Genomic DNA, 14,456 nt, shown 5'->3' with positions numbered 1-14,456 from the left:
GTATCAGACCCGTGCTTTTGAATTATTAAGTAGAAAGCCTCAGGTAAGCGTCATTCCGCAAGCATAGCTCCGCCCTCCAACGCAGCCATTGGCTGCCTCTTTTAAATATTCACCGCAGGGGCTTGTAATTGGATAGATTTTTACACAGCTGATTTCATAAAGCAAATTCTTGGGAAGTTGTGTAAAATCACTAAGAGACATACTCAAGGTCCACAGGGAATCTCTTAATCTATGAGGAGGGAAGTCATTTATGAGCAGCGCTGGACTTTCATTCATGTAAGTACCGGTGCTTTCATATCTGCCGCAGCGTCTTTGAAGTTAAAAGCGGCTCCTTTGATCTGATCTTTCACTGCGCATCTAATTAAATGTTATCAGTCGACCAGATGAGATGTGATAACTGTATGGATAAAGGTTCGGGAGATCGTAGGGAAATGTTTCCTTCAAGAGCTTCAGGTCGATAACTATTTGCACTTGTTCTGCTCATCGGATTTTGAAGACTTTTTAAACAAATATGAAACAAGAATGTTTTTCATTTGTTTATATGAACATTATTTTTGCTTTGCTTTGCATGTGTGCTCAATAATAACGATCATAATAATAATAATTATTAGTTTATTTTCAAATGTATTTAATTAATTAATTAACTGTTTTACAAAACCACATTGTGAAACTTTATTCAGTTCAGTAGTTAAGGGCACCTTCATCATTTAGACCCACATTTTTTCATACTTTTTCTCATCAGTGAAACTGTATATTTTTCTAAGTTTACTTTAAAGCAGTGTCTTGTCATAAAATGAAAGATGCTTGAGGGACTGACTGTGCTGGTGTTTGTCGCAGTCTGATCAGAATCCAGAAATGCATGAATACACACTCAAGATGACAGTAAATATAGTTTACGAGGTGAAGGTCACAGGCAAAAAGGCAAAGAGAGTTTATGGTTCCACATTGTGAATTTCTATTGAATCATTTTAATAATACAGATACATTACAAACTTTGATTCAATAAAAACATACAGGGATAAATTTTCATAAAGATCATAACATCTAACATCTCTGTTGTAACCGCAGTAAGTGTGTTGTGTGATAGCTGCAGTGAGATGGAGCTGATCGCATCATTTCTAGTCAAACTGCCTCCTCGAGATGCAGAGCTGGTGCAAGGACAGATTCACCTCTTCTCGTGGTTCCTCTGCCTGTCTATGTCTGGATTTATGACCCCGTAGCTGTGAAGACTTTTTAGTTTGGAACACATCCAGCTCTCACCTCATCCGAGAAGCTTTTACATCATCATATTACGATGACAGATGACGGTACATACGGTACTCTCGGAGCACTAGTGTTCCACAGCCCTTATCCAGCCATTTGCAGTGTAAAAGCTATAAACAGTAAATAAATTACAATAAAATGACATGTTTACTCTTCTTTTACTGTTTCTGCCCTGGCTGTTTTGCACTGAGTTATTATTATGAATAGAGGTAAATAATGCTAGTAATATAGGACAGGAAAGAACAAAGTGACAACCTCTGCTGAGGCCTTTAATCAGTCTGACTATGTAAATTCTGTCATCATCACTCAAATTATCACTGTGCTCAAACCTTTGGTCCGGTAATATGACTAATACAATACTTATTTGGGTGCTATGATTACACTTTCATCTCAAACAGAGGAGCATATATTAAAACAACTTTAATCTAAATTAATTACATGGCTTTGATGTTAGAGTTCAATGGGTTGATTAGTGGAGTTGGGTCAAGCATATTTTTGAAATCGTTACTGCAAACACACACTCATCTCTCTTCTCTTTGTGTTTCTCACCAGCTTGAGCATGTCATCTCTCTTTCTTTGCCATATACTGCACATATGCCGTTGTCTGAATCCAGATTTTGTCTTCCCCTATATTTTCCACAGGTGTTTTACCTGTAATTAAAATGTCCTGATAATTTACTCACCCATATATCATCTAAGATCAAGATGTTTATGTCTTTGTTTCTTCAGTCGAAAAGAAATTAAAGTTTTTGTGGAAAACATTCCAGGATTTTTCTCCTGATAGTATAACTGCTACCAATGGGTTGAAGGTCCAAATTGCAGTTTCAGTGCAGCTTCAAAGGGCTCTACACGATCCCAGACAAGGAATAAGGGTCTTATCTAGTGAAACAATTGGACATTTAATAAATAAAAATAGAAATGGTATACTTTTTAACCACAAATGCTCATCTTGCCCTAGCTCTGTGATGCGCCACGCATTGCGTAATCAAGTTGGAAAGGTCACGCATGACGTAGGCAGAAGTACCACGCTAGGGCGAAAAACTCCATCTCATTTTCTCCCCCAACTTCAAATTTGTCTGACATCGTTGTTTTACATCTTAGTCTTTGCATGTTTGCTTTAAACACTTGCTCGGTACTTCCGTCTACATTAAGAGTGACCTTTCCAACATGATGATCGCATCGCAGAGCTAGTGGAAGATGAGCATTTGGGGTTAAAAATAGTAAAAAGTATGTAAAAAAAAAAAAATTATACATATATATATATATATATATATATATATATATATATATATATATATTTATATATATATATATATATATATATATATATTTTTTTTTTATTATTATTTTTTTTTTAATTTACATACTTTTTACTATTTTTAACCCCAAATGCTCAATATATATATATATATATATATATATATATATATATATATTTTTTTTTTTTTTTTTTTTAGAAAATGACTGATCGTTTTGCTAGATAAGACCATTATTCCTCGTCTGGGATCGCGTAGAGCCCTTTGAAACTGCAATTTGGACCTTCAACCCGCTGAACCCTGTTGAAGTCCACTTTATGGAGAAAAATCCTAGAATGTTTTCCTCAAAAACGTTTTATTTTTTTCCGACTGTAGAAAGAAAGACATGACCATCTTGGATGATATTGGGGTGAGTAAATTCTCAGGAAATTTTAATTCTGAAGGGAAAGGTCCGTAAATTAATGGATAATGTCTTGGCAACACATTACCTGTACCTTTTCTGTTGTTCTATGGATGTTTTTCTTACAGCGTATAATTAACATTATTGTCATTATTTGCACCCTCATGTAATTTCAACCTGTATGTCTGACTTTCCTATACACTTCGGAACACCGAAGGAAATCTTTAGCAGAATGTTCAAGTTGTCCTCTTATAATGAAATTGGCTCCAAAAAAGACTAAAAGCCCCATAAAAGTATCCCATACAGCTTGTTTTCTATATCCAATTCTTCTGAAACCTGAAGCGCTTTGGTGCTTCTGCTTTGTGTGAAGAATATACTAATATTTAAGTTGGTTTTCACTGAAAGCCTCACCTTGAAAATCTTGCTTCTTCACCACTTTCATTGTATGGATAAAACCAGCTTGGATATTCTGCGAGTAACTACTTCTGTGTTCCACTGGGAAGAAAAAACATAAGGGTTTGTAAGTTATGACAGAATATTCACTTTTGGGTGGACTTGTGCTTTTACAATTAGGGCTATAAGGCATTGATGGCAACGGCTGTGTTTGTATTTACTTATTTATGTTCACATGTCGAATTTGTTGTTTGTTGTTTTGGGAACAACATATGCATAAATGTTCAAGTCACTTCTACAGATTAACAGATCTAATTTGGATGGATGGATGGATGGATAGATAGACTTTTTGTCACATATGGATTTTGCTATCCTAAATGTCTATCTCATGTGCAGTGAAATGGCTTCTACTCTCAGATCTTAATTTGGTCCATTCTGACCTGTCACATGTCTGCAGTCTTTGTATTTATGTCTCTGTCCTGTGAGTGTGTGCTGGGATGCTGGGAAGGTAATTGCCTCTAGAAAGCAATTCAGTCTTCTAAAACTCGATGAAAGTGGAATATCTCGACTGTGTGGCTCAGTTCAGGATGTTTTACAGTTGTTCTCACTTGAGTGAGTTATAACCTCAATGAAAGAGTTTTTCACAGATCAAGAGGTAAGTATGACGGTGATCTTGTCATAGTTTAATTCTAAAAAGTGATTTATTCGTTATAAAACTTGATGAATTTCACAGATGACAATGTTGGTGTGGATATTACAACTCACTGTGGGTGTGTCAGGACTGTCCTGGGGTCAGCGGACTGAACCCATGTTTGCCTCAGTAACTCAGAGTGTTTTCCCTCCGGACTATGAGAATAACCCCACGCAGCTCAACTACGGCGTGGCTGTCACTGACGTGGATGGAGACGGAGATCTGGAGATGTTTGTGTCAGGGTGAGTGTTTTGGTCCTCTCACAGATTGGATTCCCAATCACATGCATTGTTTTCAGCAGAATAATGAAGAAGCGAAGCGTTTATGACATTACATTTCTTTAGAGAAAATACTTGATCAGTGTCTAGAAGTTATATGGTCCTTTTGTGCTGTTTGAGGGAAATTACATTTTTTGGAATATTGACACAGAACAGACATACTGGCCAAGAACATTACCTCAGTTTGGGGCTTGAAAGTGATATTTTCTAGGATAAACAGAAATGCCAAAGCAATTAATAGGGATTATTTGTAAACCATTTGTGAAATGATTTGAATCTCAGTGGATTTATGTTGATGAAAATAGATGTAATTGGAGAGTTCAATGTTTTGCTTGAATTGTGCTCAAGACTGAAACAAAGTGAAACTGACTGAATTATACCTCTAGGGAAACTAGAATTAGTTTTTCCTTCTATTAAATGACAGCTGAGGTTGAATTGTGGGATTGCAGGTCAGTGAAATGCACCAACAAGGATATGCCTTGTTGGAAATAGAGAAATGGATGGAATGTGGTTATATAGTAATCCTTCAAGGCATGTTTTTATTTGAGTTTAGCTTTCAGAGAGTATATCTTGAATTAAGTTTATTTTTCCTACGCCAATGGCATTTTATTCTTGTTTTAAACAAACCTAACGACAATCATGCTTAAAGCAAGGAAAAAATAAATGCCAATGGGCTATTTATTTTTGATTTTTTTAGTAAATCATACTAGGCTATATTAATATTACATTTTAAATTTAAATATTTATATAATATAATATTTTGAAGAACAAACACACACAAACTACTTCTTTGTTAGTCTGTTTTAAATATTTAACTTATATGTATGCTCTACTTTTTTCTCTTTAGCTACAATGGCCCAAATCTGGTGTTAAAGTATGACAAGTTTAAGAAGAGGCTTGTTAACATTGCAGTTGACAACCGCAGTTCTCCATATTACGCACTCAGAGATCGTCACGGCAATGCCATTGGAGTGACAGCATGTGACATAGATGGTGATGGAAGGGAGGAAATTTACGTCCTTAACACTAATAACGCCTTCTCAGGTATGAAACGGTTTGATAAACGAGGCTCTGAAGGTAATGGTAAAGTAAATGGATGTACGTTTCATGTAATTGTTCTTGTCATTTTCATGCAGGTAGAGCAACATACACTGACAAGCTCTTTAAGTTTCGTAATGGGAGGTTTGAGGATCTCCTCAACGATGACATAAATGAGCACAGAGACGTTGCCAATCGTGTGGCTGGCCGGTCAGTCGCATGTGTGGACAGAAAGGTAACACCTCTACTAAAGTTTATTTTAAATGAAAGCTTTTGCCACTTCATCCTGAGTGAAAACATTTTCCTCAAGTAAAACCAACCAGGTGGAAAAAGGAATAATTGGTAACATTTTAGTTCAAGATCCAGTTCTCACTATTAACTAGTTGCTTATTAGCATGCATATTACTATGTTATCGGCTGTTTATTAGTACTGATAAAGCACATACTCTGTCTTATTCTGTATGACCATATTCTACATCCCTTAATCCTACCCAGTTCCTAAACTTAACTACGATACTAACTATTAATAAGCAGTAATTTGGAGTTTATTGAGGCAAAAGTCATAGTTAAAGGGTTAGTTCACTAAAAAAAAAAATCATTAATTACTCACCCTCATGTCAATTACTCACCCGTAAGACCTTCGTTCATTTTTGGAACACAAATTAAGATATTTTTGATAAAATCTGATGGCTCAGTGAGGCCTGCATTGACAGCAAGATAATTAACACTTTAAAATGCCCAGAAAGCTACAAAAGGCATTATTTTAAACAGTTCATGTGACTGCAGTGGTTCAACCTTAATGTTATGAAGTGACAAGAATACTTTTTGTGCACCAAAAAACAAAATAAAGACTTTCTTCAACAATATCTAGTGATGGACGATTTCAAAACACTGCTTTGAAACAATTATGACGTAAAGAAGCCTTGTTTACCGAAATCACGTGACTTTGGCAGTTTGATACACGCTCAGAACCACTGATTTGAAACAAATGATTCATAAAACTTTGAAGCTTCATGAAGCAGTGTTTTGAAATCGCCAATCACTAGATATTGTTGAATAAAGTCATTATTTTGTTTTTTTGGAGCACAAAATGTATTCTCGTCGCTTCATAACAATAAGCTGTAGTCACATGAACTGTTTTAAGTACTTCTTTAGTAGCTTTCTGGGCATTTGAAAGTTTTAATTATCTTGCTGTCAATGGAGGCCTCACTGAGCCATTGGATTTTATGAAAAATATCTTAATTTGTGTTCTAAAGATGGTCTTACGGGTGTGTAACGACATGAGGGTGAGTAATTAATGACAGAATTTTCATTTTCAGGGATTTTTAAAGGTGCCGAAGAACATGTTTTCAAAAGATGCAATATAAGTCTTAAGTGGCCCCTGAATGTGTCTGTGAAGTTTCAGCTCAAAATACCCCATAGTTTTTTGTTTATTAATTTTTTTTAACTGCCTATCATTCAAAATGCGCCGATTCAGGCTGCAGCCCCTTTAAATCTCGTGCTCCACGCCCCAAGAGCTCACTTGCTCATTACACACTGTTTTATAAAGAGATTTATAAAGAATGAAGTTGTGTTTATGCATTATACAGACTGCAAGTGTTTAAAAAATGAAAATAACGAAAGTCTTGAATACAGTAAGAAACGATGGTAACTTTAACCACATTTAACAGTACATTAGCAACATGCTAACGAAACATTTAGAAAGACAATTTACAAACATCACTAAAAATATCATGATATCAATGATCATGTCAGTTATTATTGCTCCATCTGCCATTTTTCGCTGTTGTCCTTGCTTGCTTACCTAGTCTGATGATTCAGCTGTGCACATCCAGATGTTAATACTGGCTGCCCTTGTGTAATGCCTTGATCCATATGCAAATATTGGGGGCGTACATATTAATGATCCGGACTGTTACATAACAGTCGGTGTTGTGTTGAGATTCACCTGTTTTTTCGGAGGTCTTTTAAACAAATGAGATTTATAAAAGAAGGAGGAAACAATCGAGTTTGAGACTCACTGTATGTCATTTCCATGTACTGAACTCTTGTTATTCAGCTATGCCAAGGAAAATTCAATTTTTGAATCTAGGGCACCTTTAAAGGGGTGGTTCAGTGTTATTTTCTAGGCTTGATTGTGTTTTTGGGGTACAGTTTACCATGTCTTAATGCTTTGTTATTTTGAAAACGCTGTATTTTTCATATATTTTACCTTTATTCTACACCTCTGTTTCCATTGTCATATGAACGGCTCATTTGACTTCCTGGTTCTTCCTGGCGTCTATATTGCTGTATCAAATTGAGCCGAATCAGACCCAAATGAAGAGGGTCAGGCAGAACCTCTGCAATCGTGGCTTTTAACCTCTAAACCCGCACTGGCCCTTGGTCGGGCCGCAGTGTGATGTCATAACGTTTAGACTTAATTTTCTAACACTTTTGGCATTAATATAACTCCACGTTATGAATGGTATTTAATTTTTTATTTGTGTCAAATTGTTTAGATATGCTGTTACTGCTGTTTGTTTGCTTTCAATATACAGTCTTATCCTGATTAAAGCTTTACTGTAGTCGTATACATGACTGAGTAGTCACATTTTTGTAAAGGTAGCGTTTCATTTATAGCATGAACAACTGTTTGTCTATGAACATAGAAGTCTGTTGGTGTTTGTTGAATTTAGCTAACTGGCTAGAGAAGCAAAAACGAGTTGGTCTTTGTTTACATCCTTGATGCAACCGAAAATAGCAACAGAACTATACATTTAAAAGACATGTACAAACAACAAAACGTACTTACAGTTTGAAGCTAGTAAACAGCAGCTTCTGCTTTTAACTCCCTGAGGTCTGAAAACGCGCCAGCGCGTTTTGCAGGTTTTTTTTCACATTGCAGCAAAACAGACTTAAAATACTCTGTCATTTTTGTCATAGAGACATAAGTAATATATCAATTTAAACTATAGAATATCTTCTTTTATTTGTATACACTCAGTGTAAAAACACAATGTTGTGCTTTTTGCAAAATAAAGAAAACTAAAATGATGCTTGATCTCTCGTCTCCCTCTGAACAAAGTCCAATCTGATAGTTCTTAGAAAAAGGAACTGTAACTTAGTGAATACTAATGACAAAAAAATTAGACTTATGTCAAAAGAAACGTTGAAATGTCAGGTTTAAAATCGTGCAAGTCAAATCGAAAACAAAAATTTTGTGTTTATGTAATCTGTATGAAAAGAGACACACGTCAGAAGTCCGTGTTTCAGCTCATTATCCGCTAATGCGGCTACGCCCACGGAGCCAGCGCTATTCAGAGGCAATACAGGCATACATCATCTCAATCATGTATTTATTGTCTTGAAAAGTGTTTATCTGAATGTAAAAGCCATGATTAACAACCTCTGGAAGACATGCCGTTAGTTCCTGATATGTCCTCTTCTTCTTTAGAATAATTTGTGGACTAAACGTGCACAGAGAGCGCCTTCCGGCTGCAAGTATGAATTGAAAACACCAGCGCTTATAGTGATAACAATGAATATAGAATAAACTCTGTATAGAATAAAATCTGTATAGAAAATTGACATAAACATATGAGAATCCATCAATATTTCTCCAAATGTGCATGCTTTTAAACTAAAAACCTATAGTCAGACTCTTTGCATCACAGAAATACATTATATTTTAAAGAATATAATAGAATACCATTATTTTAAATTGAGCTGAGACATGATTACAGAGGTTTTTTTCACAGCCTACCTGACTGAAAGGCCTCATTATTATGCAGCAGCATTAGAGGTTTTTTATGCGATTCTTTTGTCTTCTCAGGTGTAAATGATCCATTATTCACGATGATTCACGCCTCCACGCATACTGTGTTTCTTGACAAAAAGTGTCTTACAAAAACTAAAACAATATATTCTGTTATATGAAGTAGGCATTATAATTTTTACATAATTTTGAAGCAAAAACTCTACAACCCCCAATACCCAGAAGTCTTGTAAACTCAGATTTAATATGTATTTTTGGCCTTATTTTAGTGGATTAATTTTCTTTTGTTTTTTCAATAACCACGCATAAACGTTATTTCTTCAAAAATACAAACATGTACATACATGTTCCTCACATATTATGGTAGCCTAGTTTGTGCTGAATACAGTTTAATGACACTTTTGTCATTTATATGTTTATGAACAACTGAAAAAAGCACAAATGTCAGGGCATGTCAAAACTTATTTAAGCCCCAAATCAGCCTCAGACTCCAGAGGGTTAAAGTGGGAACTGCTTCTTTCAGTAATAGTCTTTGTGCAAATCCAGCATTGAACTCGTGTAGATCTTGGAAGCTGTCTTCAGCGCCGCATCCAGTGTAGAAAATATCACAGATTATAATGGGTTCTATTATCTTTTGACGCATAGCATCGCGCCGCTCGCGTCCGGTGTACACAACTCTTTCGCTTCCATTATGCTAGCGAAATGGCCTCGTCCACTTTGATTGCGTGTTCCCAGGGGTGTGTTTTGCAGGGTTTATGATGTCACCAACCTGGGAAGAAGCTTGTTGTAGTCCAAACCGGTTGTTTTTGTAGGCATTAAACTGCCATAACTTAAAAAGACAATATCTCCGTTTGCATTGAACTTTCAGCGCTGTAACTTTGCAGATACTGTTTATGCTCAAGCAGCAACATTACACACTAATTAAAGTTAAAAAAAAAGTGAAATTGCAATGAACCACCTCTTTAAATTGATTTCTAATTGAAGAGACATGGGACATTTGATATTACACATCTGGAACATCAAATGGTGACACAAAACACATTTTTTTTATTTATTATTTATTATTTATTGCACAAACAATGTGTATCTGTGTTACAAATGAACCAGAATCTGCAGTCAAAATCTTTTTTTTTTTTTTTCTTTACCTTGAGTAGTTTTGTTCATGTTTTTTTTTTTTTTTTTTTTGTGAATGAGGGATGTCAAGCAACCAGTCCATGTTGGCATCTTCCTAATTTGGCTAGTTTCAAGTGATAGACAAATTTAAGTCAAACAAAGGTGGATTTCTCCACCCTTTTAAAAGTTGATAAGCTGATATAATTTTCTTTTCTACATGTGCATTAATACATAGTCAGTTACATTTTACTATTTGCATTTTGCCTTTTCTCTCAGTGCTGTCCTTGTTACAGTAGACATTTTTGCTCATTTTTACTGCTGCAGTAAATATAAACATTTCTGGCTATGCTCAGCTCTAAACTAGTTCATAAACTAGAAATTGCTCTTCTTGAGTGCAGTATGTATAAAATGCTTTAGAAATGCTCGTCCAGTAATCATGAATGACTGAAAATCATGGAAATGCCTAGGTCAGAATGTATGGGAAGAAAATGTGAATAATAACTTGCAGCCAGAGGTTTATATTGGTCATCAACAGAATTGCAGAACAGCAGCATGTTGAATCTGAGGGAAAGTGAGTTTGTGAGGGTGTTGAGTGACTGTTTTCATCTCGTTACTGATCGTTTCACCCTCACAGACCCAAAATCCTCTTCGGCCATCATTTACTGTCCGCCATCAGCGTCGAGTCCTGCCCCCCCTCAGCCAACCAATATGATTGTTCATTTCCAGCGATCTGCGATATTTGTCTCTGACATTAAATCATGTGCTGTGATAATTAGAAAACTCAAGGCATCATTTGTTTCTTTTTGTAAGGAGACGTATTAGGTGGGAAGTGCAACCTTAATTTGTCTCTCTGCATGTAGGTTATCAGAGCTCCCACCGTCTGACCGCGCTTCACTGGTACCTAATCCCAGACGGCATGATGAATGGCCAAACATGCCAATGATTTGTATTTAGTCCAAAACACAATAAGCTGAACAGCATATTTTCGCAATTACTTCTGGACACCATGCTGTTGTGTGGAGCAGTCAGCAGTGAAGGATGCTCAGTAATCCTGGGGAAGAGCAGCGAGGGATTGAAATGGATTTTTTTTTACCCGCAGTCATTTGACTGGGCTGATGATAGTGAGATGATGCTGCTTAAAAGTATTTCATCAATGATTTTATGATTTAAATGATTTAGGATCTGGCTTATAATAGGTTTGGAGAGTAACATAACAAAATGTGTTTGGTTTTCATGGAACTGGAACTTTTGCAAAGTGCTGATGCAGTTGGTTGAATTTGCCTAATTTATTCCCAACGACAGTCATACAAGGTCATAGAGGTGTAAAGGGTTAGTTCACCCAAAAATGAAAATTCTGTCATTAATTACTCCATTCATAATTGTTCCACACCTGTAAGACCTTCGTTCATCTTCGAAACACAAAGACATTGTTAAAACAGTCGACTTGACTGCAGTGGTTCAATCTAAATTTTATGAAGCGACAAGAATACTTTTTGTGTGTAAAAACAAAACAAAAATAATGACTTTATTCAACAATCTCTTCTCAATCAATCTAAAACAATCTTGTCATCATCCTTACGCAGTTGATGCAGTAAGCACAGTTAAAGGGATAGTTCACCCAAAAATGAAAATTTGATGTTTATCTGCTTACCCCCAGGGCATCCAAGATGTAGGTGACTTTGTTTCTTCAGTAGAACACAAATGATGATTTTTAACTGCAACCGTTGCAGTCTGTCAGTCGTATAATGCATGGCAATGGTAACAAATCTATGAGAGTAAAAAACATGCACAGACAAATCCAAATTAAACCCTGTGGCTCGTGGCGACACATTGATGTCCTAAGACATGAAATGATCGGTTTGTGCGAGAAACCGAACAGTATTTATATCATTTTTTACCTCTAATACACCACTATGTCCAACTGCCTTGAGCGCGCGCACGGCATCCAGTGCGTGAGGTGTGTATGCGCTCTGTAATGTAATGTGTATGTGCTCTGGCGTAGTTTAAACATGGTGCCTGTTGTAGAACAGTTGTTATACAAATGGAAGTAAACCACTAAAAAACATAGTTTTATTACATCAAAACTTCATTTTATTTTGTTACTTTTCATGAGGTCAGCTTTACAAATAAAAAGGACACATACAAAGATCTTGTTTTCATACCTCAGTTGGATGTGAAAAAAACATAGGCACAGCTGATGGTTTAAGTCATACGTGATCCTCTCCTGGGTATGTAAAATCATTAGGGGAAAAATGATCGCTGCAGACCCTCAACAACTTTAGTACGTTAATGGGTGTGTTGATATCCAGCCGAAGACCAGGCGAGTAGGCTCAGAAGTGGGGAATACGTGGAAAGTCAGCACTCACGCGAGAGAACGTAATCTTTTAATTTTAAGTCGGTTTGAACAATCCGGATAAGCGCAAGTAAATACCATTTTAGCCATCATACCTACAATGTTTGTGCACTGTGTAAACAATGAGTGACGTATACACGCAAGAGATCGCTTCTGGCGCTTGCGTAAACTACACCAGAGCGCATACACACCTCGCGCACCGGATGCCGTGTGCGCGCTCAAGACAGTTGGACATAGTGGTGTATTAGAGGTAAAAAAATTTATAAATACTGTTCGGTTTCTCGCACAAACCGATCATTTCGTGTCTTAGGACATCAATGTGTCGTCACGAGCCACAGGGTTTAATTTGGATTTGTCGGTGCATGTTTTTTTTACTCTCATAAATTTTGTTCCCATTGACACGCATTACACAACTGACAGACAACGGTTGGAGTTAAAAATCAACATTTGTTGTTCGACTGAAGAAACAAAGTCACCTACATCTTGGATGGCCTGGGGGTAAGCAGATAAACATTAAATTTTCATTTTTGGGTGAACTATTCCTTTAAGGCTTTCGTGTTTATGTCCGAACGCCGGTTCAGTATTGGCAAAAGCTGCACATGTGAGCAGCACGACTCATGTGTGTGATGCTGACGCAGGAGCCGGACAATAATGAGTCTATGTTCTGACGTAGAACCTGGAAGCGCTGGATGTAAACAATGTGTGAGAAGATATTGTTGAATTATGTCATTGTTTTTGTTTTATTTTTGCACACAAAAATATTCTCATCGCTTCATAACATTAAGGTTGAACCACTGCAGTCACATGACTGTTTTAATGATGTCTTTAGTACCTTTCTGGACCTTGAAAGTGTTTATTATATTGCTGTCTATGGACAAGTCATATACCTCTTGTATTTTATCAAAAATATATATCTTAATTTCTTATATCTTAATTTGTGTTCAGAAGATGAACGAAGGTCTTACGGGTGTGGAACGACATAAGGGTGAATAATTAATGACAGAATTGTCATTTTTTGGGTGAACTAAGATCCAGAAATGTTGTTTATACAGCACTTGTTAAAAGTTTGGAAGCAAGTTTTGGAAACAGTTAAAACTATCCTTCGGGCTAATTTGGGTACATTTACATTCATGAATGTTGATTAAGGTATACTGTCCATAATTAAAAAAAGAAACAAATATATATATATATATATATATATATATATATATATATATATATATATATATATATATATATATATATATATATATATATATATATATATATATATAAATATATTTTTTTTTTTTTTCCAATTCTTTTTATGATTTTGAAAGTCTCCTTTATGCCTACCAAGGCTGCATTTATTTAATAATAAAAATAAAACAAACAGTAAAAGCAGTAATATTGTGAAATATTATAACTGTTTTCTATTTTAATATATTTTAAAATGTAATTTATTCCTGTGATGGCAAAGCTGAATTTTCAGCATCATTACTTTCAGTGTCACATGATCCTTCAGAAATCATTCTAATATGCTGATTTGGTCCTCAAAAAACATTTATTATTGTTTTCAATGTTGAAAACATTTGCTGCTGAATTAATGCATATTAGTGCACCTGTATTGTAAAGTGTAATAAATAATTGTAAAAATTAATAAGATCATAGCCTATTTAGCCTACTATTCCAAATTAAAGCTACAGTTCAGTTTTTCCCCCTGGGAATTGTGTACATTGAAGTTTGACTTTTTCTATCTAAAAGCGAGTGGCAGCATAGTTGTAGAATGACCCCTGTGTATTCCCTTCAGCTTCAGAGACATTAATATTCAAATGCAATGTGTAGTTTTTCTCTCCTTGTAACTGAAGCACTGTCATTTGTCACTTCAAAGTGGACAGGAAGACACATGGGCCCGTTTATGTAGGGAGATAGATT

The 14,456-nt window shown here is 35.8% G+C and overlaps 1 protein-coding gene across 1 annotated transcript in view; it reads left to right on the top strand.

The window, feature by feature from the left end:
• The first annotated feature begins 231 nt into the window (after positions 1-231).
• Positions 232-14,456, top strand: part of crtac1b (cartilage acidic protein 1b) — a 37,121-nt gene continuing 22,896 nt past the window's right edge. Inside the window, exons 1-4 of the mRNA XM_067385526.1 lie at positions 232-276; positions 4,046-4,245; positions 5,129-5,325; positions 5,418-5,554. Coding sequence (XP_067241627.1) covers positions 232-276; positions 4,046-4,245; positions 5,129-5,325; positions 5,418-5,554 — 579 coding nt within the window. The remainder of the gene's footprint in view (positions 277-4,045; positions 4,246-5,128; positions 5,326-5,417; positions 5,555-14,456) is intronic.

Source organism: Chanodichthys erythropterus, chromosome 5 (genome assembly GCF_024489055.1).
Source record: "Chanodichthys erythropterus isolate Z2021 chromosome 5, ASM2448905v1, whole genome shotgun sequence".
NCBI lineage: Eukaryota > Metazoa > Chordata > Actinopteri > Cypriniformes > Xenocyprididae > Chanodichthys > Chanodichthys erythropterus.
The sequence above is the reverse complement of the archived record's forward strand: the minus strand, read 5'-3'. Positions and strand labels throughout refer to the sequence as shown.